The sequence below is a fragment of the Camelus ferus genome, chromosome 2, assembly GCF_009834535.1.
Source record: "Camelus ferus isolate YT-003-E chromosome 2, BCGSAC_Cfer_1.0, whole genome shotgun sequence".
Taxonomy (NCBI): Eukaryota; Metazoa; Chordata; class Mammalia; order Artiodactyla; family Camelidae; genus Camelus; species Camelus ferus.
The window spans coordinates 110,359,820-110,385,311 of record NC_045697.1 but is presented as its reverse complement, the minus strand read 5'-3'; the positions used below and the strand labels follow the sequence as shown (position 1 = coordinate 110,385,311).

The following is a 25,492-nucleotide window of genomic DNA, read 5'->3' as shown; positions in this document are numbered from 1 at the left end:
TAGAAATACAAGTACAGTCATATACTTAACAACAGCGGGACATTTAGAAAGTATTTAACAGTGGAAGAATGGACAAGCAAGGTGGTTTACTAGTACAATGGAAAAGAATGCAATGATTACATCATAAGCATAATATCTCTGTATGGACAAAGAAATATTTACAAAGTAATAAATAAGATTTAAAGATGGAAAAGCAATTCTACAATGATAACTATGTTAAAAGTATCTATACATATGCATTTTGAACAAAATATAATCTTGACATACATGCACTATTTGTACATATTTGATCTACGAAATGTGATTTATAAATATAGAGTCCCCAACTGATCTATAAAAGTTAATAAAAATACTAAGCACAAAATAAATATAAGTCCAAAAGTCTCTAATTTTTCCTGTGATCACTTTTCCATTGCTTCTTCTAAAATAGCAGTTGTAACATTCTTTCATAAGCATTTTGGAGCTCCCTGTTTTTGTGGGTGTCCAGAGCACATAAATGGTCCGAGTGTTGGGTAATCCAGCATTGCTAGGGAGGGACTTCTAACATCCTCTTTCTACACCTCTCCATTGTTTGATTTGTTATAATGAGTACGTTATTAGTTTTGCAGTTAATTTTAAACCCCAGTGAGGTAGAAGTGCACAGAGGAGCATCAAAGTCTTACTTGTTTAGTTATTTATATTCAGTGGTGAACCTTGAAGGGCTATAACTTAAGAAATAAAGTAAGAGATATACTTCCAGACTCAATTGGATCATATCTCTGCAAATAAAATAGAAATTAAAAGGCTTATCTTGATAAATCAACTTTTAAAAAATCTACTTTTAAGTGAAACAGCGAGCTTGGAGCCTCGTAGAGACAGATTACTTTTCTGCACAGCTCAAATCACAGGTAACTATTACCTAGCACTTCTCTTTCCTTTCCTGGGCACATGAAACTCAGGTCACTGCAAAAGAGGGAGGCTAAATACAAAGCAAATGTGCATGGTCACACACTTTGAAAAAACCCACAGAGAGAAGCTTCCAAAAAGGAAGGTGCTGGTACAGAGGCACTGATACCATGACTTCAGGTCACGAACCACGGGGCAGAGTTCTTTAAGCTAGCAGGCAGGAGTAATCATTTACTGGACAACTGTCGAGATTTTCAAATATACTTCTGAAGTGCTATAGCTTTGGTTTTAAAAAATTCTTCGTACGTTCAGTAGTTTGGCTTTAAGGATCATGTTTCAGATTCACGAGGAGGTTGAAAGTGAGTGGGAAATGAAGACGTGCAAGTATAGACAACGTATTTGAGAACTTACAAGATCTAAATGTCTTAACTCTTAACTCTGATCAGTAATAAACTAGCCAAAGTATATATAGCAGCTATCCACGGCGTATTCAGATGACCAGAGTGAAAAACAAAGTACACATTTAACCCTGGAGAAAATAAATCAACTGATGATTTCTTATCAGTTTGATGCAGCTCAAAAAGAATGGAGAAAAGAGACTTGATGGTGGTATGAGTTCATGTAGATGGAAAATACTAAGTTAATGACAAAGAGACCAAGAGTGTGGGAAAGACTGTTTCATATACCGTTTCCTTGTGTGTGTGTGTGTCCAGAGGCAGAACTTGTGTTAGTCGTACTTTTAACACACCATATTCACGTTCGTCTGTGCTGGGTCACTCTTCATCGATCGAGTCTCTTTTATTCAAACTTTCTTTTCTTCCCTTTAAGAATCCCTTAATAAACAATCATTGTACTAGATTTGATGAATGTTTCCTTATTTGTGCATATTCTTATAAATCATGGATTGGTTTTTTTGTTTTATGTATTTTTAAATTATGTAAATGTCACTGTGCTATAAATCAGTGTTACTCAGAATGCTGATCCCCAAATTCTGTGTTTCCAGTCAGCATTAGGATAAGTAAAAAATTGAGAATTAGCGTGTAGAAACATTTTCCCTGTATTATGTATATGATGATTATATTTATTCAAATGTAATTATATGTCCTTGGAATCTAATAACAAAAATAGGGGCCTATATTTTGTATATCCTTGCTTTTTAACATTTTATCTTACTAGTCATCATTTTTATTGCATTTTATAATCTAATAGGTCTGTGACAGATTAAAAATTTAATAAAACTGGTCCTTTAGCACAAATACCTTAAGAAGCACTGCTAAGGTCCTCATTATACTTGCAGTCTGAGTATTTTGTAACTTTTGATTTCCTTTTGAACCTAAGACATAAAGTGAATTTTATTTGGTTCCAGAGCTTGTGCTTTTTAAATCTGAGAGCATAATTTTGATAATACTGATCCTTGAGAGAGAGAGAGTCAGAAATTACTCTGGGACACAGGAATTATCAGAGAATTAATTGACCCCATCAAAGTGCACCTAAATCATAACCACTCTCCAATAATGAGCTGCATGCAAGAAGACTATTGCCATTTTCTCCTTTAAGAAGGAAAAAGAACAAACAAGATAGACAGTGACTGGCCTTGTAAACATGAGCTTTGGCCCGAATGGCACTGTAGCCGTGGCCTGTTACAAGCACTGATACCAGATTTGACTGCTGGCTTGTAGAACACGCCTCTGCGTCAGGTTTGAAAGCCTTTTGGGAAGACTGACTGGTGCAATTTCAAGCTCTTGTTCGTCCCAATTTTCACTAAAAATATCTGGAAATCCAAACAGATAAATTCAGATCGTGACATTTAATCAAGAGTATAACTGGGTCAAAACTGTCTTTTCCAAGTCCAAAATCCAGTATTCTTGGCCCTGTCTCCCATCCCCCTGCTCCGCACTCAGGTTTTCTTCTGCTGGTAACTTAAAAGCATGAAGTAACCTGAGATAGATGGGAATCCTCTCTAAATAAACCCACATGTTGACTCTCCCTGAATAAACAGAGGAGGGCAGATTCCACTTTGGGATGAAAGTGGCCTCTTTCAAATCCTCAGGGACAAATAGTTAAAGTGTGACTTAGGGAAAATGACCTAACATGGAAGAGACTTTGGACTGGAAATATTTTCCTTCCCAATTCACTCTCTTTATATCATAAAGCTGCGGTAAGTGTCAAATGAGATCATATACAAAATTGCCCCAGAGACAAAAACAAAACTGAATTGTCTTTTGTTATTAAGATTGGCATAGCTACATGAGGTTTGACTCTAATGTCAGTTAAGTCTGGAAACATAATTTTAAAACTTTAATTTTTTCGCTTTTATTTTTTTAAGAAAATTTTAATTTCAGAATAATTTTTTTATTTGCAGAGAAGTTATAAAGATACTACTGAGAGTTCCCTGTATCCATCACCCAATTCCTTTCATGTTAACATCTGGCATGACCATGGCTCATTGGTCAAAATTAAGAAACCAATGCTAGTAGTCACTCTTTCCTAACTTTACACTTTATTCAGGTTTCACCAGTTTTTTTTTTTTTTTTGAAGTGTAATCTGTTTATAATTTTGTGTCAATTTCTGGTGTACAGTATAAGGTTTCAGTAACACATGTACATACGTATATTCATTTTCATATTCATTTTCATTATAGGTTACTACAAGATACTGAATTTAGTTCCCTGTGCTATACAGTAGAAACTTGTTGTTTATTTTATAAATAGTGGTTAATATCTGCAAATCTCAAATTCCCAATTTACCCCTTCCCATCTCCTTCCCCCAGTGGTAACCATAAGTTGGTTTTCTATGTCTATGAGTCTGTTTCTGCTTTGTAACTAAGTTCATTTCTGTCTTTTGTTTTTTGTTGTTGTTGTTGTTGTTTTTAGATTTCACATATGAGTGATATAATATGGTATTTTTCTTTTTCTTTCTGGCTTACTTCACTTAGAATGACAATCTCCAGGTCCATCCATTTTGCTGCAAATGGCACTATTTTATTCTTTTTTATGTCTGAGTAGTATTCCATTGTATAAATATAACACAACTTCTTTATCCAATTATCTGTCAATGGACATTTAGGTTGTTTCCATCTCTTGGCTATTGTAAGTAGTGCTGCTGTGAGATTTCAGCAGTTTATGCAAATATCCTTTTTCTGTTCCAGGATCTTACCCAGGATACAGCATGACGCTTAGTTGTTACATCTCCTTAGTCAGCTTTGGTAACAGTTTCTTAGTCTATCCCTGTTTCTCATGACCTTGACTGTTTAGAGAAGTATATTCTGGTATACTGGGCAAGTATGTTAAAATGTCCCTCAGTTTGCATTTCTGTGCTGTTATGCTCAATGATTTTTTGTTGAATTTTATCTAAGCAAAATTTTACCCAAATGCCTTCCTTAAATTGCCTTGGTTTTACTACAGAATTGTCTATTAAAAATAGGTTTCAAACAGAATCACAGAGAATTAAATGGATCTTGGTAATTACCAAGTAATACCACAAGGTAATACCACATACTTTTCATATGATTCTTTGCTGTGGAATATCTAAATACCTTACAGAGACTATTTCCCAAGATCACAATACATCACTATTACATAAATACCAATTGATCAGATTTGCTAATCTTTAAGAACCACAGTGAAACCAGCAGAGAAGTGTGCCAAAGTAAATGGATTTAAGATCTGCGACATTAGAATGAACTTCTGTTGTTGACATATTGTGGATATTAATACATCACTTGATTTTTCATCTTCATAATGATTTTACTTTTAAAAAATAGCATTTATACTTTAATACATGTTCAACACAAGTACTGATAAATCCAGAAAAATTTAGGAAAGCACATTATAAGTAAAATCAATTTATCTTGAAAAATGAATTCTTTCATTGGTAATGCAGTTAAAAACAAAAAGAAATAAAGCAGAAGGAAAAACCCAAGAACCTCACTTTCACCTCTCTCTCTATCACAAACACACACACACACACACACACACACACATCACACACTCACACATAACTATTTAGTGGAAACGTGATTAAAAGTGCTTAAGTAAAAGGCCACAAAAATTGTACATAAGGATAAAAAAAAGAGAATGATTTTTCTATTAATTGAAACACCACAGAATTTAATTCCAAAAATGCTAAAAAATTATTCAGTTACATGGCAATTAACCTGGGGATAGCTTAGTTATCAGAAATAAAGCAGATTTCTTTCCTGATGAAGGAGATTAAAGAGAAGTGCTGTGTGATAGGATCAGGAAAGACTGAAAAACTTTTTTTTTCCCTCCTCACTTTCCTAAGCACAGTTCAGAATTATTTCTGCGTTTTTAAGGGAATACACAGAATCGTCCATCTTCTTTCCACAGCTACAGTGTCCAGGGAACCCATCTCGAGTCAAGGCACTGATGAGTTCTGAAAGTAAAAATCCTGTTAGTCACTCTCAGCTAGATCATCATACTAACTCATTCACCTTTCACCGTAAGCAGATTGGTTAAAAACAAACTTTTGTAATACTTTGGAAATGCAGGAAACAAGTAGAGACAATAAGAGACACAAAGCTAAGTAGCCTTGCCAATGTTTTCCAGTGAATCTTTTACAGATCAGTCACCGCTGTAAAAACCTGAGGCAGAGGCCCTGAAAGAGTATTGTAAGTGTCAGAACTGCCTACATTTTAATAATTTAGGCATTTCAAAACTGAGAAATTAATTTTGGCACTTTCCAATGGTGCATGCAGTATCACTTTAATAAAATATTTCCTATCAAAATACCATTATCTTCTTGTTATTAGGACAATGAATCTGTATATTTGTTATATAATAAATACATATTTATTCATATACAATAATATACAATAATATATACATTGTATATTTTATTTATATAAAAATGCATATTCATATAGATTTTAAGTCAAAAGACACAGTGAGTATTTTCCAAAAACATCTTTCATTTTTAGACCTGAATTAAATCTGATATTTTAAGGAACATTTTACACAAAATGTAACAGAAAGCAAAGCAAAAATAGTATTTCACTCTCTGCTCTATTTAAAAAAGCACTTTGAACTTACCTCACAGAATCTTCTTCATTGTTTTGTATTAGCTTAAACCATATGAAATTGCAGACATCCATCATTTTGATCTACAAAAATGGCAATTTTATATAGTTTAACTTTTTAGCTGCATATGTATTTATTTGCTCCCCAATTATAAATAACTTGAATGTACAAACTATCCATTATTTGCCTTTCTCTCTCAAGGACATAGCATGCAGGACTGACAAACAGACACAAAATAAATGCCTGTTGTAGTCGAACAAATGAATAAGCGAGTAAACAGTCCTCAGAATTCAATACATTTAAAATAAATTGGAAAGGGGGTGGGGAGGAATATATTGGGAGTTTGGGATTTGTAGATACGAACTACTATATATAAAATAGATAAACAAAAAGGTCCTACTGTATGGAACAGGGAACTATGTTCAATACCTTGTCATAGCCTATAAGTGAAAAAGAATATGAAAAGGAACATATAGATATATGTATGAATGAATCACGATGCTACACACCAGAAATTAACACAACATTCTAAATCCACTATACTTCAATAAAACAAACAAATGAACAAAAAAATGAGTTATTAAAGAAAGGGATGTTCTCCAATGCTCCTGGCATGTAGCCGTGGGAAGGTCAAATATCCCATTTAAAAGAAAACTGAGGGTTATTTTGTTTTTTGGGGTTTTTTTTTTTGTATTTTTAAGTTATGTTTACTCAGTGGCAAATATTTAGAAGACTGGCTACACATTTTGCTCTCATGTGTAAGTTTTGACGTGTAGATTCAGTTTAAAAGTGAAGCATAATTACAGCTACAGAAACTCTATTCTTTTTACATACATTATATATCATATAAATAAAAGCTATTCCAGTCCTGCCAGATGTGATGGCATAAGAAACATGTGAATCCTTGCATTTAAAGACTTGTAATTTGTGGAAAATTATATTAATTTCAAGGGATAAATGCATGAAACACTTCTCTTAGTAGAGCTAAAGAAAACAGGATATAGTCATCTCTGGGGAAAAAATGTAATTCACAGAGGTTATGGTTTAAGAAACGGAAAAATTCTCAATTTCTTTCTGTTTTTACATTTGCAAAGATATCCTTATTATCACATGCTTTAAAAAATGATACTCCTGCAAAAATATACAGTGATGAAAAGACAGTCTCTTCAGCAAGCAGTGTTGGGAAAGCTGGACACTCACATGTAAATCAGAGAAGTAAAACACTCCTTCACAACATACACAGAAATAAACTCAAACTGGCTTTAAGATTTAAACAAAAGACAAGACTCTATAAACCTCCCAGAAGAAAGCATAGACAAAGCATTCTCTGACATAAATCTTAGCAATGTTCTCCTAGAGCAGTCTACCCAAGCAATGGAAATAGAAGCAAAAATAAGTAAATGGCACCTAATTAAACTTATAAGCTTTTGCACAGCAAAGGGAACCATAAGCAAAACAAAATGACAACCTACAGAATGGGAGAAAATATTTGCAAGTGATGCAACTGACAAAGGCTTAATTTCCAGAATATACAAACAGCTCATACACCTTAATAACAACAACAACAACAACAACAACAACGACAAAACAAACAACCCAATCTAAAAATGGGCAGAAGACCTAAATAAGCAATTCTCCAATGAAGACATGCAAATGGCTAACAGGCACATGAAAGAATGCTAAATATCACTAATGATCAGAGAAATGTAAATCAAAACTAGTGAGGTATCACCTCACAGCAGTCAGAATGGTCATCATTCAAAAGTCCACAAATGATTAATGTGGGAGAGGGTGTGGAGAACAGGGAACCCTCCTACACTGTTGATGGGAATGTAAATTGGTACAGCCACGATGGAAAACAGTATATAGATTTCTTAAAAACCTAAAAATAGACTGAAAATATGATCCAGCAATCCCATTCCTGGGCATATATCCAGAGGGAATTCTAATTTGAAAAGACGCATGCACCCCAGTGTTCATAGCAGCACTATTTACAATAGCCAAGGCATGGAAACAACCTAAATGTCCATTGACAGATGACTGGATAAAGAAGTTTTGGTATATGTATACAATGAAATACTATTCAGCCATAAAGAAGAATAAAATAATGCCAGTGCAGCAATATGGATGGACCTGGAAATTGTCATTCTAAGTGAAGAAAGCTAGAAAGAAAAAGAAAAATACCATATTATATCACTCATATGTGGAATAAAAAAGAGAGAGAGAGACAAATGAACTTATTTACAACACAGAAACAAACTCACAGACATAGAAAACAAACTTATGGTTGCCAGGGAGGAAAGAGGGTGGGGAGGGATAAATTGAGTTTTTGAGATTTGCAGACATTAACCACTATACATAAAATAGACAAACAACAAGTTTCTACTGTATAGCACAGGGAACCATATTCAATATCTTGTAGTAACCTATAATGAAAAAGAATATGAAAAGGAATGTATGTATGTATATGTATGACTGAACCATTATGTTGCACACCAGAAACTGACACAACATTGTAAATGGACTATTCTTTGATAAAAAAATTTTAAACCAAAATTATGATACCCCTTTAATTTGTACAGCACAAGGAATACAGCCAATATTTTATAGTAACTGTAAATGGAATATAACCTTAAGAAATTGTGAGTCACTATGTTGTAAACCTGAAATTTGTATTATATTGTACATCAACTACACCTCAATTAAAAAATGATATTCCTGGTATTATTTGTTGCCTATTCATCTGCATGGCTTTCTGTCTAAACAAAACCTACTTTACAGCTTGTAAGAAAGCTTGCTGGGGAGGTAAGGAGCCCAGCCTGGTGCTCATTCTTTCAGTGCCTGGTTGGGGAATTCCGGGACTGAAGAGAGACCATGGGAATTTTCTATTTAAGGGCATTGGAACATTCTAGAAACAATAAAAGCTGCCATTTCTGGGGTTTGTAATGTTCCTATCAAACATGTTACATATCCTCACACTTTACATAATCCTTCCAATAACCCTGCAAGATAAATATTGTCATCCCCATCTTACAGGTAAGTCAGATGGTTCAGAGAATTTAGCTTGTCCATGTCACTTAGCTGGAACGCAGACTTCAGTCTCTGAGAAGCCTGTTGTCCTTCCACAATATCGTGCTGCCCTTGTGACAGCCTTCCATTCCTCCCACAGACACTTCCTAGTACTCCCTCTGCACCTGTCCTTGTACTAGGCAGTGTGTCTCAGGTTCATGAAACTTAGTGTGGGAGAGACAGAAAATAAACAAGTAACTTTCCAATATGTATTGTCCAGGAACAGAGAGTGCCTGGTGGCACCTGACATGGCACCAGAGTGGTGGCATCCAGTCAAATTGCTTTCTGTTAACTGACTCTCAGTTAGATCATGGCCAGCTAAGTCACCTGAAGCTCACCCACATACCATGTTTGCCCCCAAGAAGGGTGCTTCCTCTGGGCAGAAAAAGACCTCTGGGGAAGGCAGCCTCGGATTCCTGTACATTCCTGGCATTTTGCTAGTTCATCCACTGTAGACATGTGTAACCCAGCTTCCCATGGAATTCATTGCCCTCCAGAACCTGGATCAGAATCTAGGGCTCTCTCTGAGCTTGGCAGCTGCCTTCAGAAATCCAAGAAAGCCACATCAGAGGTGAGTTTGATCAGACAAGACCCCCCAAGGACGAAGCACTGCAGGAGGACGCTGCCTTGTACCAGGCCTCTCCTCCGTTACAGCGAGCTTCACATGCCCACCGAGCCTGAGGAGACGGGGGCCCAGGTTCACATCAGCAGAGCCCACCCATGCCTTCTTGCTCAGTGAAAGCCCACAGCTCTTGGGGAGAATGTAGAGACCAATAAAACATGTCAATCTCAAGTTTATGACCCAGTGGAGGAGACGGACAACATTCCTGCGATGCTAAGCGCTGTGAGTGGTACATGGTCTAAGGAAATACGAAAGAAAAAGAGATTGCTTTCAATGGGAGACATGAAATTGGCACTATGTTGAGTGTCTAACAAAGTGCCCAGCACTTAGTAAACACTCAATAAATTTTGGCTGCTATACAATGATCAGGGTTGGCATCACACAGGAAGTGGAAGTTGAGGCAAAGTAGAGTTGTCAGACAAATTACAGGATGTCCTGTTAAATATGCATTTCAGATAAAAAACAACTTTTTTGTATTGAGTAGGCCCCGTATATTACATCGGTCTTATTTACACTAAAATATGTTTGCTGTTTATCTGACTTGCACATTTAACTGGCCATTCTGGTTTTTTTAATTTACTAAATTGGGCAACTCAGCCAAGAAAATGTGATGTGGAGATGAAGAACAGGGAAGGTAAATTAGCAGGGCTGAGACCATAGAAACTCAAAAGAAATGGTATTTTCCATGGCACTTCATTCCCCAACAATTGCTAACACTTACTGAGTACTTACTATGAGGCAATCACTGCTCTGAGGGCTTTACAAGGATTAACTCATTTATTCTTCATAAAAACATGTGCAGTCGGTTAGCATTATATCCATTTTAAAAATAAGACATAAAGAAGCAATTTGTCCAAAAGCAGAGCTGGGATGTGATGTAGCTGGGGTTATGAACCTAGGAAGTTTGGCTCTTCCATTCTATCTTAACCTTCATCGAAGTCCTCCATCCTGTCTTAACCATTTTGGATGGAGGAGAATAATCTTTTCACGGTAAGCTTATAGAAGACTTTCAGGGTCAGCCCGTCACCACAGTCAGTTTTCAAAAGTCAGGTCATCCAATCATAATTCCTGCACAAAGTGAAATCTCAGTTGTCAAAACTCTGCTTCACGGTGGGCTATAGCCAGCCTGCCTCTATATTCCTCCTACTGTTCAAGTAGAAAGAGGTCCTCCTTTGTTCCCCTTTGCCTTCCCAAAGTCACCCTGTTCCTGGAATGTGGAATCTTCCCCTAACTGCTGCTCCCTTTCCAACAGCTTATCGGAAGCAAACAAGCTTGGGGAATTGAGCAAGAACTTCCGGGACACCAACCTTACAGAAGGAGCAAGGGATGCAGAGTGCATGTTGACTGTCCAAATGGGACAAAGATAATGATTAATCAAACCTCCTGCAGATTTAAATGGGATGGGAACTCAGAGTGGAGCAGTCCTCCTTTCTTTCAGCTGGAGTGCTCCTCTGGAGCCAGCCCCACCCTCGGCAAAGATGTTTTCCGTGAGGATCTTCTGCCTGGTCCTGAGTGTGGTGGGCACAGTTCAGGTATGGCCTCCTTTATTTCCTCTTCTGGTTTTCTCTCTGGAGTTTATTCCACCATGAGCTTTCAGCTCTGCGTCAGCTGTGTTCACATTCTCACACACGGTTGGCTTTATAAGCTCATGGAAGCAAATTCCTAGATGGGCCTGAAGCTGCAACTCAAGGGTGCAGGGTAACGTGACCCTAAGAGGGAGACTTAGCTAGACCAAAGCGTATAAATCCAGAGGGGAAGCAGCTACAACTGTAGCTTACTTTTGCAGCTTTTTTTTTTTCAAAGAGAAGAAATATTTCCCACCTTTGCTGCTGCAAAGCCTTGCGATAGTTAATGCTAGTTAATAGAACACTCATATGATAAGAATTGTTCAATCGAATTGTTAATTTACTGCTATTTGTTCATAATAAGCAGAGCAGTGGTTTAATGTAGTTTTCCTTGAAGATTGTTTTTGTGTTTCTTTAAGACAAAAAAAAAAGCAGATTAGTTATCTTTGAAAACATACTACATAGAAAAATCAGAAGAGTAATTGATAAGGCAATATGTTTTGGAGAAGCAACTGTGTTCTTTTAAGATCATAATCAATTATTACAATAATTCCTGAAGTTTGGCTCCAGAGACCTAGACAAAAGAAGAGAAACTTCATTCAACAAGACTTTTGAAACACTTCAATTTTATAAAAACATGATAAATATGTTCCAGAAACTCAGTTACTTCCAGGCTGTGAATTATTCCAGTTTACTTTTTTCCATTTACCACTTATAAACCCTAATACCAGAGCAGGAGAAACTAAAGTGTTTCTAAAGTAATTTTCTCCCTTATAGGAAATAATAAGTAAACATTTTTATGGGAGATAAAACTAACATAATTTGCTACAGTGATATTTTGCATAATGTGTAAGTTTCACTTATTTCTCCCTATTGGCATAAATATTTAATTTTTGCCTGTTTATCTTATTGTGCCATTTTATTCCAATATTCAAATTTATAATTTTATTTCTTATACAAAAAAATTATATTTGTTCCTTTAAATAAATTGTTCTTGATTGCTTAAATTAATATTACTATTTTTTGGGTATTTTTTTAAATGAGACAGAAAATGTTAACTGATTATAAGAGTACACTGAGATTAAAATAGTCATAGTAATTCTTATAAATTGGTGGTACAAAATAAACAGAGCTAAAACCTAAAAGCCACATTGATTTATTAGGATATAAAGCCTTGTTGGAAGAATATTTATATATCCTACTTCACTCAAAGATCAAAATAGATTTTTTTTAATCTGTGTTTCTAATTATAAGGTGTTCAAAAAAAAGTTGTCAATTATAAACCATTATATTTGCTTTCAGTGTACTTTTTTTCATTTCAAGTAGAAAGAAATTATTACTGGAGTGAGTAACCCAAAAAGCATTTCTGAGTCTGAATTGGCCACATTTGTGTCCTAAGTGTAAACCGGCTCAATTTATGAGCCCATAAAATTCCTAGTAAAAGGTATTGCTCCTTGAAGGACTGATAGAGCTTAAGCTAAGATGCTGCAGGATTTTTTTCTACTGAAACAGGAATTAGAGGAGAAAGAACTCTGAGTTTTTTAATGATTTATCTCCAGACATGAACGAAAATATAAACATAAATTTTAACTTTCTGGATTCAAATAATTTTCCTTTTATAATGGATCCTTTAAAATTCCTCACATTTATTAAATGCTTGTTTAGTGTCGGACATAGTTAAGAAATTCGTACACCCATCTCCTTTAATCTCACAACTCCACAAAATGGGCATTAGGATTTTCATTCCAAAGCTAAGAAAGCTGAAGCTTGCAGAGCACCTTGGGTCCCTTGCTGTAGGTTTACAGGCAGGCCATTCTCCTCACCTGCTTACAGACGCTTTCTTTTTGTGTGTATTTATGAATCCTTAAAGACTACAGATCCTGATGCTGATGAAGGTGAATTTCTGGCTGAAGGAGGAGGTGTGCGTGGCCCAAGACTCGTGGAAAGACCCCAATCTGTCTGCAAAGAGACGGACTGGCCCTTCTGTTCTGATGAAGACTGGGTGAGCAGCTGGCATGGGGAGGGGGCAATCCTCGCCTGTGCTGCTGGCAGCGCACGCAGGCTAACCCCCTAGGTCACAGAAAACTCGTCCACTGAGAAATCATCTCATAGCTCCACATGCATCAAATTAAAGAAGACAAATGGGAAGGAACCTAGTCTTGAGAGCACTACGTAAATTACCTCTCGGACTCTGGGTCACTGGTGGGATGAACAGATCAGATTTACTTGCTTGTTCTGGCCAGTCCTAGGAACCTGAGTATCATGGCCTCAGGATTTCATGGGGCCTAAATACCCTCATTCCAGAGTTTCTCTATCAACTCTGACTAGCCCTCTTAAATGATTTTTAGGTCAAGAGATGATCTGAAGAGACTGGGGAGGAGGGCAGTAGGGGGTGCGTGGAAACCTTCAAAATTGTACTGGATCCAAGAGATAGACCCTTACCATAATCTTTCCTTTTTGCTTTCAGAACTCCAAATGTCCTTCCGGCTGCAGGATGAAGGGGCTGATTGATGAAGTCAATCAAGATTTTACAAACAGAATAAACAAACTGAAAAACTCACTCTTTGATTATCAGAAGAACAATAAGGACGCTAACACACTGACCCGGGACATCATGGACCTTCTGAGAGGCGATTTCGCCAAAGACAACAGTAAGTCGCGCAGTGGGTGCCTTGACTTCATAGCGCATGGCAAACGGCAACAACAAAAAGCAGAAACAAATACGATGTCTCTGTAGAGCAGCAGTGACCCCATTCCAGAGCACTTCGTGTAGAAACACACACCTTTATGACATTCCTGAACTTTAGAGACGGTTTTGTCATTTTCACCAGGTGCAAGAAGGTAGCTTAGAATTGGTTTAAGGTCACAAAGTAAGTCAGAATTTTGGGTTAAAGACTAGAATTTAAGTGTGTTCTTAAGAATAGATAGTGAAAATAAGATGGGCCCAGCCTTTTAAGCAGACATTTTTGTTTGTGTCTTAGAGAGGAGGAAACTGAGAGGGCAAGGGACTTGCCCAAAGGCACGGAGCTATCACGTGGTGGGGCTGGGAGTGCAGCTCAGAGACTCCACTGAGCTAATTATGAGGGATTTTTTTTTTAATTTATTTAAAATATAGAGCCATATTATTTTTCTCATATCCTTTGAACTAAGTCTCATTAGGACTAGGAAACACTGGATTTGCCCTGGACAGGGCACCAAGTTTAGTGAAGCCCCAGCTCCTGAATCCTTACTTTGACTCTTTCTATACTTGGGAGGCACTTGACTAAAGTTAATGGTGCGAGAGTAACTGGCAAGGGAGTGATCCTGTTGACCTAAAGAAAGCTCAGGAACAATTTCAGCTCTAGAGCTGGGAAGAAAACCTTCTCAGTAAGACAATCTAAGAATATATTCACGTCCCCTGATTAAGGCTATAATGGAATAATTGGAATGTGATCAAAGTAATTGTCTTATCTCCTAATCAAACCTTTAAAATTTGAAAGACACTTCTGCATTTATTTGGATTACTAATTGTTAGGAGGGCAATCTTAATTGGTATTCATGAATGACTGCAGGATATAACATTGGCCAAGTATCAAATGCCTAAGAGATTTGGAACTCACAAATTAAAAGTTCAGAGAACAAATTATTATAGAAGTAAAATGGGGAATATCTACCAGTAAATTTCTTTCTTTTGCTGGCTATTGCAAAGGATCACTCAACAGCAACTTCAACATCCTTATGTGCTATTTCAGACAATGATAATACGTACAGACAAGTGTCAGAAGATCTGAGAAGCAAAATTGAGATCCTGAAGCGCAAAGTCATAGAACAAGTACAGCATATCCACCTTCTACAGAAAAATGTCAGGGATCAGCTGATAGATATGAAACGACTGGAGGTAAGTAACTTGGAGGCTCTCACCACAGATTTTCTTGGTTTTGAACAGCAGATAAAGGAAGGCAATAGTCATTCATTAAATGCCTCCTATGGGTAGAGCAAAGTGTTACAGCTATCATCTACCTACAAAGTAGGTATTATTTCCCCGACTCTGTGGATGAAGAAGAAAGCTCAGAGATACTCAGTCAATTTCCCAAGGGCACATAAGATAGGAAATTTCATAAGCAAATATTCAGTTCCTCTTGTCTTATTCCAGCCTTGCTTGACCCTGACATTGAGGTGCCTCTGAGTCTTCAGCCTCAGTCTTACTGAGGATCCTGTCATTAGTGTTTCTTTTCAGAGGGAAGGCCACCTTACTCTTGATCTAGCCTAGGATAAATCCTAGTAGCTCCCACTACTTATCCTGGCTAGCCTTACAGTACCCAACATCTCTTCCACTGAAGATACCACATTAATGGAAAATGCAGTATGGGTTAATAGGTCTCCAAGTCAAAGAAATGAAACTGGTTCCCCCAAAATAAGCGAACTCCTAAGAACTCAATAGACAGAGTTTACTTATTTATAGCTACCATTTTTTTTTCTTTATCTCTCTCCCCCTCTCTCTAGGTGGACATTGATATTAAGATCCGATCTTGCAAAGGGTCATGCAGTAGGGTTTTAGAACATAAGGTAGATCTGAAGGACTATGAAGATCAGCAGAAGCAACTCGAACAGGTTATTGGCATAAACTTACTTCCCTCTAGAGACAGGCAATACTTACCACTGATAAAAATGAACCCAGTTCCAAACTTGATTCCTGGAAATTTCAAGAGCCAACTTCAGGAGGCCCCTCCAGAGTGGAAGGCACTAATGGAAACACGGCAGCTAAAAATGGTGTTAGAGAGGTCTGGTGGAGCTGGGCATGCCAGAGGGGACTCTGTACCTCATGGAGCAGGATCAGTACCAGAAAGCCCCAGGAAGCCTGGAACTGGCAGTGCTGGAAGTGTGAGCCCTGGGAGCTATGGACCCGGAAGTGCCGGCGCTTGGACCCATGGAAGTCCTGAGCCCGGAAGTGCCGGCGCTTGGACCCATGGAAGTCCTGAGCCCGGAAGTGCCGGCGCTTGGACCCATGGAAGTCCTGAGCCCGGAAGTGCCGGCGCTTGGACCCATGGAAGTCCTCAGCCCGGAAGTGCCGGCGCTTGGACCCATGGAAGTCCTGAGCCCGGAAGTGCCGGCGCTTGGACCCATGGAAGTCCTCAGCCCGGAAGTGCCGGCGCTTGGACCCATGGAAGTTCTGGGTCTCCTAGTTTTAGGCCAGATAGCTCAGGACATGGGCACACCAAGCCTTTCAACCCAGACTGGGGCACATTTAAAGAGGTGTCAGGAAGTGTAAGTCCAGGGACAAAGAAAGAATTCCACACAGGTAAACTGGTCACTTCTAAAGGAGATAAAGAGCTTCTGATTAGTAATGAGAAGGTCGCCTCTGGTCACACAACCACCACTCGCCGTTCATGTTCCAGAATCGTTACAAAGACTGTTACAAACGCCGATGGTCGCACAGAAACCGTCAAAGAAGTGATAAACTCCGAAGACGGTTCTGACTGTGGTGACACAAGTTTAGACTTGCACCATGCTTTTCCTAGCAGGGGTAGCCTAGATGAGTTCTTTCATAGGCGCACTGATGAAGCGGCCTCAACTAGAGATACGTTCCCGGATTTCTTCAGCCCTGTGTTAAAAGAGATGGGCAGTAAGATAGGCTCAGAATTTGCCACTTCAGGCTTAGGAGACACCAGCTCTCACCACCCTGGTGTACCTGACTCGTCCTCCAGTGGTAAAACTTCAAGTCGCAAACAATTCGTTACCAGTAGCATGACTATCAACAGAGGAGGCTCCACAACTGAAAGCAAGAGCTTTAAAATGGTAGATGAGGCAGAAAGTGAAGAGGATCTTGACTTCAAAGGAGCACACGCCAGCAAGAGAGTCCTTGCTAAACCTCGCTTTGGCAGAGGTATCCACACTTCTCCTTTGGGGAAGCCTTCCCTGACCCCCTAGATTAAGTCCACTACTGCAGTGTGCACCTGTAGCACCTTGCACTTCTTCCATAGCCCTTTATCACACTTTATTGAAATTACATGTTTTGTGTGAGACTGTAAGTTCCATGGGGGCAAGGACTTTGTGTATCCCGCTCGTCTCTGTATTCCCAAGTGCCTAGCAGTGCGGAGCCAACACACAATAAATACGTGTTAAATGAACAAACAAATGGTCCCTCTGGAACTCAATTGTAAGTTTATTTTGACCAGATTTTTTTACCATTCAAAATGTGCACTGCTGGAAATTGTCACCCAATTGGTTAATCATTACTTTTAGTGTGTGTCTCAGTTGACATTGAGATCAGGTTAAAAACAAGTGATATTAGTACCAAATGTTGCTTAGCGATCTTTGCTGGTTACTTGCTATTAATTGGTATGTGCAAGTAAAATTCCAAATTCATTGAGAAAAATCCCCCTTGCAATTTGTAGGTATAAATGCTACTGACTTGTGTTAAGTTCCATCCTGGTATAACTGCATCCTTTCTCTATAAAGAGAAGGAAGACAGGAAGGCAGGAAGCTAGGAAGGCAGGAAGGCAGGAAGGAAGGAAGGAAGGAAGGGAGGAAGGAAGGGAAAGAAAGCCAATATCTGCCTTCATTTAATCTGGGCCATGCCTAACTTTATAAAGTTAAATGAGAGTAACTTCCTCCAACCAGCTTAATTTTTTTTTTAGACTGTGATGATGTCCTTCAAACACATCCTTCAGGTGCCCAAAGTGGCATTTTCAATATCCAGCTACCGGGATCCAGTAAGATTTTTTCTGTTTATTGCGATCAAGAGACCGGTTTGGGAGGATGGCTTTTGATCCAGCAAAGAATGGATGGATCATTGAATTTTAACCGGACCTGGCAAGACTACAAGAGAGGTTTCGGCAGCCTGAATGACAAGGGAGAAGGAGAATTCTGGCTAGGCAACGAATACCTCCACTTATTAACCCTGAAGGGCTCCACCCTTCGGGTTGAATTGGAAGACTGGGCTGGGAACACGGCTTATGCAGAGTATCACTTGAGGGTAGGCTCTGAGGCAGAAGGCTATGCCTTGCAGGTCTCCTCCTATGAGGGCACAGCAGGTGATGCTCTGATTGAGGGCTCGGTAGAGGAAGGGACAGAGTACACGTCTCACGCCCACATGCAGTTCAGCACCTTCGACAGGGACGCAGACAAGTGGGAAGAGAACTGTGCGGAAGTCTACGGAGGAGGCTGGTGGTACAACAACTGCCAAGCGGCCAATCTCAATGGCATCTACTACCATGGGGGCTCCTATGACCCCAGAAACAACAGTCCCTATGAGATTGAGAATGGGGTGGTCTGGGTGCCCTTCAGAGGTGAGGATTATTCCCTCAGGGCCGTTCGCATGAAACTCCGGCCACTGGTGACGCAATAGGCTGAAGGAGTGGAAGTGAGAGCGTTCTGTTTTCTTTGTTTAGTGAAGTGAGGGGAAAATAAGGACAAGATAGGAGTTGAGATTCTTTACAACCTACTAAAAAATGCCCAGGTGCTATTTTATTATTCTTTGTACTGTAGCTAAATGTAACTGAGACATACTAGTGCTTAAAACAATAAAGTCATGTGAGTTTTTCATCTTTAAAATCACTCTGTGGGTTTTGAAATTTCTATTAAAATACACCAAGGGGCATTCATTACATTGGAAGAGGGAGTCGGTCAGAGGGTCCTCTCTACAGTACTTAAGAATGTCGTTTTGAGAGCTTCTCCATTGCCCACACCACCTAAAGTCATAGGGTCATTATCAAGTAAAAAAATAATTTTATCCATTCTGCTTGATTAGTCTTAAACCAATATCTTAAGTTACATGTCACTGAATTGAACATCGGCTGGCCTTTGTATAGGAATTTACAAATTACTGCCTTCACCTCTTCTGTTACGAAGTGAATCGAGCAAGGCAGGAGAAGTGTTCTTTCCTAACAGAAATAGAAATCAATTTTTAAATCTTCTAATGAAGACCATAATACACATTTAATTTTCCTCCAGAATCTAACCAATTGCTTTCAAACATACATGGAAAAAAGTATTTAAAATCTTTTAAATATTTACAAATTTTCCCAAAACACTGAATTTACACATTAATTAAAAAACTCCCACAGCATTTTGTTTTGTTCTGTTTTGCCTCTAGTGCTCTTTATTATTTTTTATTGAAGTATGGTTGATTTACAATGATGTGTTAGTTTCAGGTGTACAGCCAAGCGATTCAGTTATATATATATGTGTGTATATATATATATATATATATATATATATATATATATATATACACACACACATATACACACACACACATATATATACACACATGTATGTACATACATATATTTATACACACATATATATCTACCTTTTCAGATTCTTTTTCATTATAGGTTATTACAAGATATTGAATATAGTTCCCTGTTCTATAGCATAGGACCTTGCTTATCTGTTTTATATACAGTAGTTTGTATCTGCTAATCCCAAACTCCTAATTTATCCCTTCCCACCACTCTTTCCCCTTTGGTAACCATCAGTTTGTTTTCTATGTCTATGTGTCTGTTTCTGTTTTATAAATGAGTTCGTTTGTCTCATTTTTTCAGATTCCACATATAAATGATATCACATGGTATTTGTTTTTCTCTGTCTAACTCCACTTATTATGACAATCTCTAGGTCCATCCATGTTGCTGCAAATGGCACTATTTCATTCTTTTTTATGACTGAGTAATATATATATATATAAAAGCACATCTTTATTCAGTCATCTGTAGGTGGATATTTAGGTTGCTTCCACGTCTTGGCTATTGTAAATAGTGCTACCATGAACATTGGGGTGCATGTATCTTTCCAAATTAGAGTTTTCTCCAGATGCATGCCCAGGAGTGGAACTGCTGGCTTATATGGCAACTCTAATTTTAGTTTTTTAAGGGCTCTCCTTACTGTTTTCCATAGTGGCAGCACCAAATTACATTCAACAATAGTCAATATTAGCAGCATCATAATTGGAAACACAGTTTGGTTGCAAGACGAGACACCAAATGTCTCTTTTCTACTTTATCGTATCTTTAATCTGTTGCCCTATTTCCCTTATTCCAGCAATTAAGTATTAGTTCAGCCTCTCTGACTTTCATCCACATGGAAGCCCACCTTAACTCATCTTTCACTTGGTTACCACTCTCTTGAAATTGTTCTCTTAGAGTCAGCAGGAGCTTTGGAGCTATGAATTCAAGGTCCTTTATTCGAGCCCCCTGTTGCCTGACCTCTTGCAAAAACTTACGTTGTCTCCATTTACCTCTTCAAGAGGTATTTTTCTCTGGGTTTCTGGTATCCCACACCCACCTGTCTCACCTTTCTCAGTCTTTGTAAGCGGCACTTCCTTCTCTGACCACTCCTTGAATGTAGGAGTTTCTCATTACAATGACATTAGGACTCATTTTTATTAGTTGGGATTAGATTTGACACATGTGGCTTAAATAAGACAGAAAACCCCACAGGAATATGTCCCCATGGTGTCTTTAGGAAGCCAATGTCTTAAGCAATAGCTTCCACCCTCAAGTTTACATCACAGCCCAAACATCCTGGGCAATTTGAAAAGAGAGACAGAAGAGAAAGACATACTTGTCCCTTTTAAGGAACTTTCCTGGATGTTCCATGTGCCACTTCCACTATGTCTCATAAGCCACACAGACAGACCTTGCTGCAGGAGGCACGGGACGCCTTGCCTTCCACTTAGACACAAGGCTATCCTAATGAAAATTAGGGTTCTGTTAACGAGAAGGAGAGGGAGGGTTGAGGTTGAGGGAAGCGGTTAGCAGTTATAGCCAAGCCATCTTCTCTCTCTCTGCAAGTGAGTGTGCTTTCTTCTTGGATGATTCGATGATCTCCACAGCTCCAGTTTCCATCAACAGGCTGATGAAAACGAGCCTAATCGAAAACTTCAGCCCTGACCTTCAGATCCACATTTTCAACTCCTACTGATCACATCCAGGTAGATATCTCTCATTAATCTAAGATGAACTAACTAGCTTCCCATCAAATCTGTTGTGTCTTCTCTGTTTCTCACCCTGGTCAGAGGCTGTATTTCCTAATCTAGAAAACTCAGGCTCCTTCTCAGCTTCCACTTTTCCTTCAATTTCATCATCCAATCTACTCCCAAAACATATTCTACCCTAAAAATGGCCATTCTTCCAACACTTTTGTCCTCTGATGCTATCTTGTGTTACTCTTTTCTCATTTGGGCTGTTTAACAGTCTCTTAACCTCTCGCTTTACCACTATTGTTTTACTCATTCATTCTCCACAAAGTTACCTTTAAAAAAATAGGTCACATCTTTCTCCTGCTTAAGGTCTTATCTTTAGGTTGAGTTAACACTTCTTATCTTTGTATAACAAGCTGCTTCACCAATTGATCTCTTTTCAGCCTCTACAATCATTCACATTACACTTCAGTTACAGTGCACTTCTCAACGGTACTGGAAAACCAGTTTCTATAATGACTCCGTGTCTTTCCCAAGCTGCCAGGAAGCCTCGCCTTCATCCCTGAAAATGTAGCTCAGTAATTAATGTTCCTTCTGGGAACCCTCCCTTAAAGCCCACTACAGAACATGGGACCAGGAACTGTTCCCTGGGCCCTCGGAATTCTTGTTCATATCTCAAAAATAGCACAATCAGTCCCTAACTAAAAAAACAATTTTGTCTATGTTATTACGGCACTAGATTGTAAGTTCCTTTAGGCCAGAGCTCATTTATGTAGTATTTCCTGCCGTATGAATGAATGTCTCACTTACTCCCTGATTGTTCAGATGAGTTTGTAAAGTTTCTTTAAATATTTTTACTGTTTTCTTCTTTTACATTTAAATATTTAGTTAACTTAGAATTCATTTTAATATGTTATAAAGAAGGTCTCCTTTTGTTTTCTTGTGGGTTGATAGCCAGTTACACTGTGGTCATTTATTAAAGCATTCTTTGCTGGAGGAAGTGACATGGCAATTTTGTTGAATAAAACATTCTCTGGCTTTATAGCTAAACTCTCTCCAGAGCTTACACCGCTCTGCTCACGCTTTAAAGTAGAGCTTTCGAATGAAGCAGTCTCCTTCTTACCTTTCACTTTTTCTCTTTTTGTCTAGAAAGATTCTAATTTCAATTTTTACTTCTTTTGTTTGCCCTGGGGTCTATTTAGGAAAGTCTTTCTTAATTCTCAGTTAGTTACTTTTTTAGGGGGTTAGGGTGAGCTATCTTTTTTTTCCTTAACCCTGACCTCATGTGGAATTGGTGAGTCATCTTTTAATTATTAATTTCCAAGAGGTTTATAAACTATTTAGTTTAATTCTTTCACTCCATTTTAGAAATAAGATATTCTTTGTGGACAAGTACATGATTAATGTTTGTGATCGTTTCATAGGCAAAAAGAAGAATGTATATTTTTACATTTATAGGTTACAAAATTTTATATTACCAAGCTTGTCAATGGTAATATTTAAATATTCTATGTCTTTTCTTTTATGTAATTGATCTATTACATTTTGAAATGTGCGCATGTATATATGAACATACGTTTACATGTACATACACGTTTGTATGTGTGGTCTGCATGTATATAATAAGGTCTCACTCAATGGTTTTGCATATATGTGTTATTTTTTGTGTTCTAGTAATTTTGTTTCATGTGATTGACTCTTTTATTATCTAGTACATGAAAGTTTATGCCTGCTATAACTTCTCCATGGACTATACTTTTTATCATCACATAATCTCTCTCTTTTACTTATTTCATCCTTTTAAAATTGAATTCCACCTTGTCAGATATTAATATTGTCATTACTCCCAATTTCTTTTTCTTTACATTTGCCTGATATCTTTACAGGTCATTTTATTTTTAACATTACTTTATCACCTTTTTAGAAGACTTTCCTGAAATGATAAATACATTTTTAAATAGCTTTTAAAATTTTATTGTTGTTTCCCCATCCTTAATTTTTTGCATGTTGTTCCTTTATTTCCAAACTTTCTTTATCACTCAATTTAGAAGATTTTCTTACACGTGATGAATTTTTTAAAAACACTTTCATTTTACATTTACTTTGAAATCTTTTTTTTGTTTGTTTCTTCTTTTTTTAACTTCTGCTCACTGACTCATGGTTCTCCTTCCCTTCCAGCCCCCCTCAAAAAACACAAAAAACCCTCTTAATCTGCAAATTCTATTTAGGTTATACATTTCAAAATGACCTCTGGTTGAGTGAATGAATGAATAAATGAATAAAACAGATAAGAATCTGAAAGTTTTGCCAGGAAGGTACTGGTTTTTAAATGTTTCTGCTTCAGAGGCAAACGCTGAATTAGAGATTTTGGTCTTGAGTAAGAAATGTAAAAAACCAATCAGCTATCTCTTAATTTCACACCTAGATAGATCCACAGCTCCATCTTTCAGCCTCTAGTCATCCTTAGTGCCCTCCTTTTGCATGCCATGGGACCTGGGAAACCTAAGTACTCTTTCTTAAGTGCAGAATCTGTATTTTTTTTTCCTCACTACGTCATTCAAAATCTGTCACAAAGTAATAACCCAATAAAATCTTCGTCAATTCAAGAAATTTAAGAGGAACTTTAAAGATCATCCATGTCATCCCCCTACTAAATACATAAATCCCTTCTGTATCTGTTGATGTCATATTCAACTTTTATTAAAAGAAATTACTTAAATTTTGATTCATGTATTCATTCTAGTTACATATTTACTTTCAGTTTCTGGAAACCTTTTAGAATAAAGTATTACTCTTCCAGAAAATGTAATATAAGAATGTTTTTAATTGATCATTATTAGAGTTCCTTTAATAAAGATGAGTACATTCTATATGCTGACTTTCTTTGATGAGAAAGCAATAGTTTAGGGGGGTTCACAGCGTGATGATAAGGAGCACCTCTAGGACTGACGCTCACAGCAGTGTTCTTACAGGCTCTCGCCACCTGCTTTCCCCACAGAACTTATTATAAGTTCTAGGATAATGACAGTGTGGTTCATAGATAAACATGAGAATATTGCATATAGCATTTAATTTTAATTATTCTCCCAGTAGTATTACTGATCTAATTATACGCTGTCATGGGTTCCCATTATAACCAACAAAATACATTTCCGATTTAGTTAGCTGACGCTAGGGGTGCAGCTGGTGAATCAGAACAAGACCAAGCCAGCCAAATTCATTATTAATCTCAAACCATGTCTAGAAAAGCCTGAAAAAAAAAAAACCACCATATTAATACAAGTACACACAGGATGCAAAACTCGTAAGCTAAGTATTTGTCATACTTGAACAAAGGAATACATCATTTACTGTTTGCTGAAACAGCTTGAAAAAATAGCAACATTTAAATGTCGGTACAGATTATACAAATTGCTTGTAGGTAATGAAATTTACACAGAAACCATTTTGGAGATATTTTATTTATGTATTCATGCATTTATTAACTCACTTATATCCTCTTTTTGATTGAATCCCAAATACTTTATAAATCTCATTTATGGAGAAAAATCTTTAATTAATTGCAAGTGATGGTAGTAGGAGCCTTAAATATCACAAATGGGAGTAATATGGTGAGGAGTTTGCATCGTGAGGACATTCAAATTAATTCTCATATGAGAGAGCTGGACATTGTATTTTCAATATCCACATAGTAAAAGCAACACTTTGAAACCACAGAGGCAAGAAAATTTAAGATAACCTGCCAGATCTGAGCTGAGAAATACTCAGCTATTAAACTGTGGGCTCCCTATTCATCAGTTCTTTGCTAAAGGTGGCTCCACGCTGATTGCAACAGAGCACTCTGGAAAATATTTGCTAACTCCGCCTTCGGCTCTATCTACAATAGGTCTATGACCTCAAGGTTGCATGCCTACACAAGCTCTTACAAAACTGCATTAAAAGTGTCTCCTTTTGAGAGATAAAGCGAATGTAGTAAACAATTGGTAAATCTAGGTGAAGGGCATGGAGGTATTCATTAAACTGTTCTTGGAATTTTTCTGTAAGACTGAAAGTTTTCAAAATAAGAAGTTGTTGGAGAAATAAAGATAATTCAGTCTAAAGACAAGACAAAAGAATGTATTACCTGCTGGTCACATCTTGGTTGGGAGATGAGAAAGGGTACAGTGGTTAATATTAGGACCAATTAAGACTATTTGCATAAGCATATGACTCTCCCAGTCTAATCACCTAGGAAATAAAGTATTTTAAAAAACGGGGGGTAATATCATGTCTCTGATTGCTCCTACATACACAAAGAATGGTTATAAATGTATATAAAAGATGATTATGCTAATAGAAAACTGGGGGAAGGACATGAAAAGAAACTCTCAAAAGAAAGTAGACAAGTGGTTATTAAACATTTTAAAAT

General features: G+C 37.6%; 1 protein-coding gene and 1 long non-coding RNA gene across 2 annotated transcripts; one reads left to right on the top strand and one right to left on the bottom strand.

Annotated features, from left to right (window-relative positions):
• Positions 1–4,631: 4,631 nt before the first annotated feature.
• LOC116659016 lies at positions 4,632–9,080 on the bottom strand. Its single transcript, XR_004314286.1, has 3 exons — positions 8,959–9,080; positions 5,937–6,007; positions 4,632–5,280 (listed from the first exon to the last, which is right to left on the bottom strand). It is a non-coding gene; the product is annotated as an uncharacterized LOC116659016 (long non-coding RNA).
• Positions 9,081–10,991: 1,911 nt separating this feature from the next.
• On the top strand, positions 10,992–18,716 carry FGA (fibrinogen alpha chain). The gene is made up of 6 exons (XM_014564425.2): positions 10,992–11,147; positions 13,051–13,182; positions 13,648–13,831; positions 14,912–15,057; positions 15,663–17,043; positions 17,798–18,716. The coding sequence occupies exons 1-6, from the start codon at positions 11,016–11,018 to the stop codon at positions 18,505–18,507; spliced, it is 2,685 nt and encodes an 894-aa protein (XP_014419911.2). The 5' UTR covers positions 10,992–11,015; the 3' UTR covers positions 18,508–18,716.
• The last annotated feature ends 6,776 nt before the right edge of the window (positions 18,717–25,492 follow it).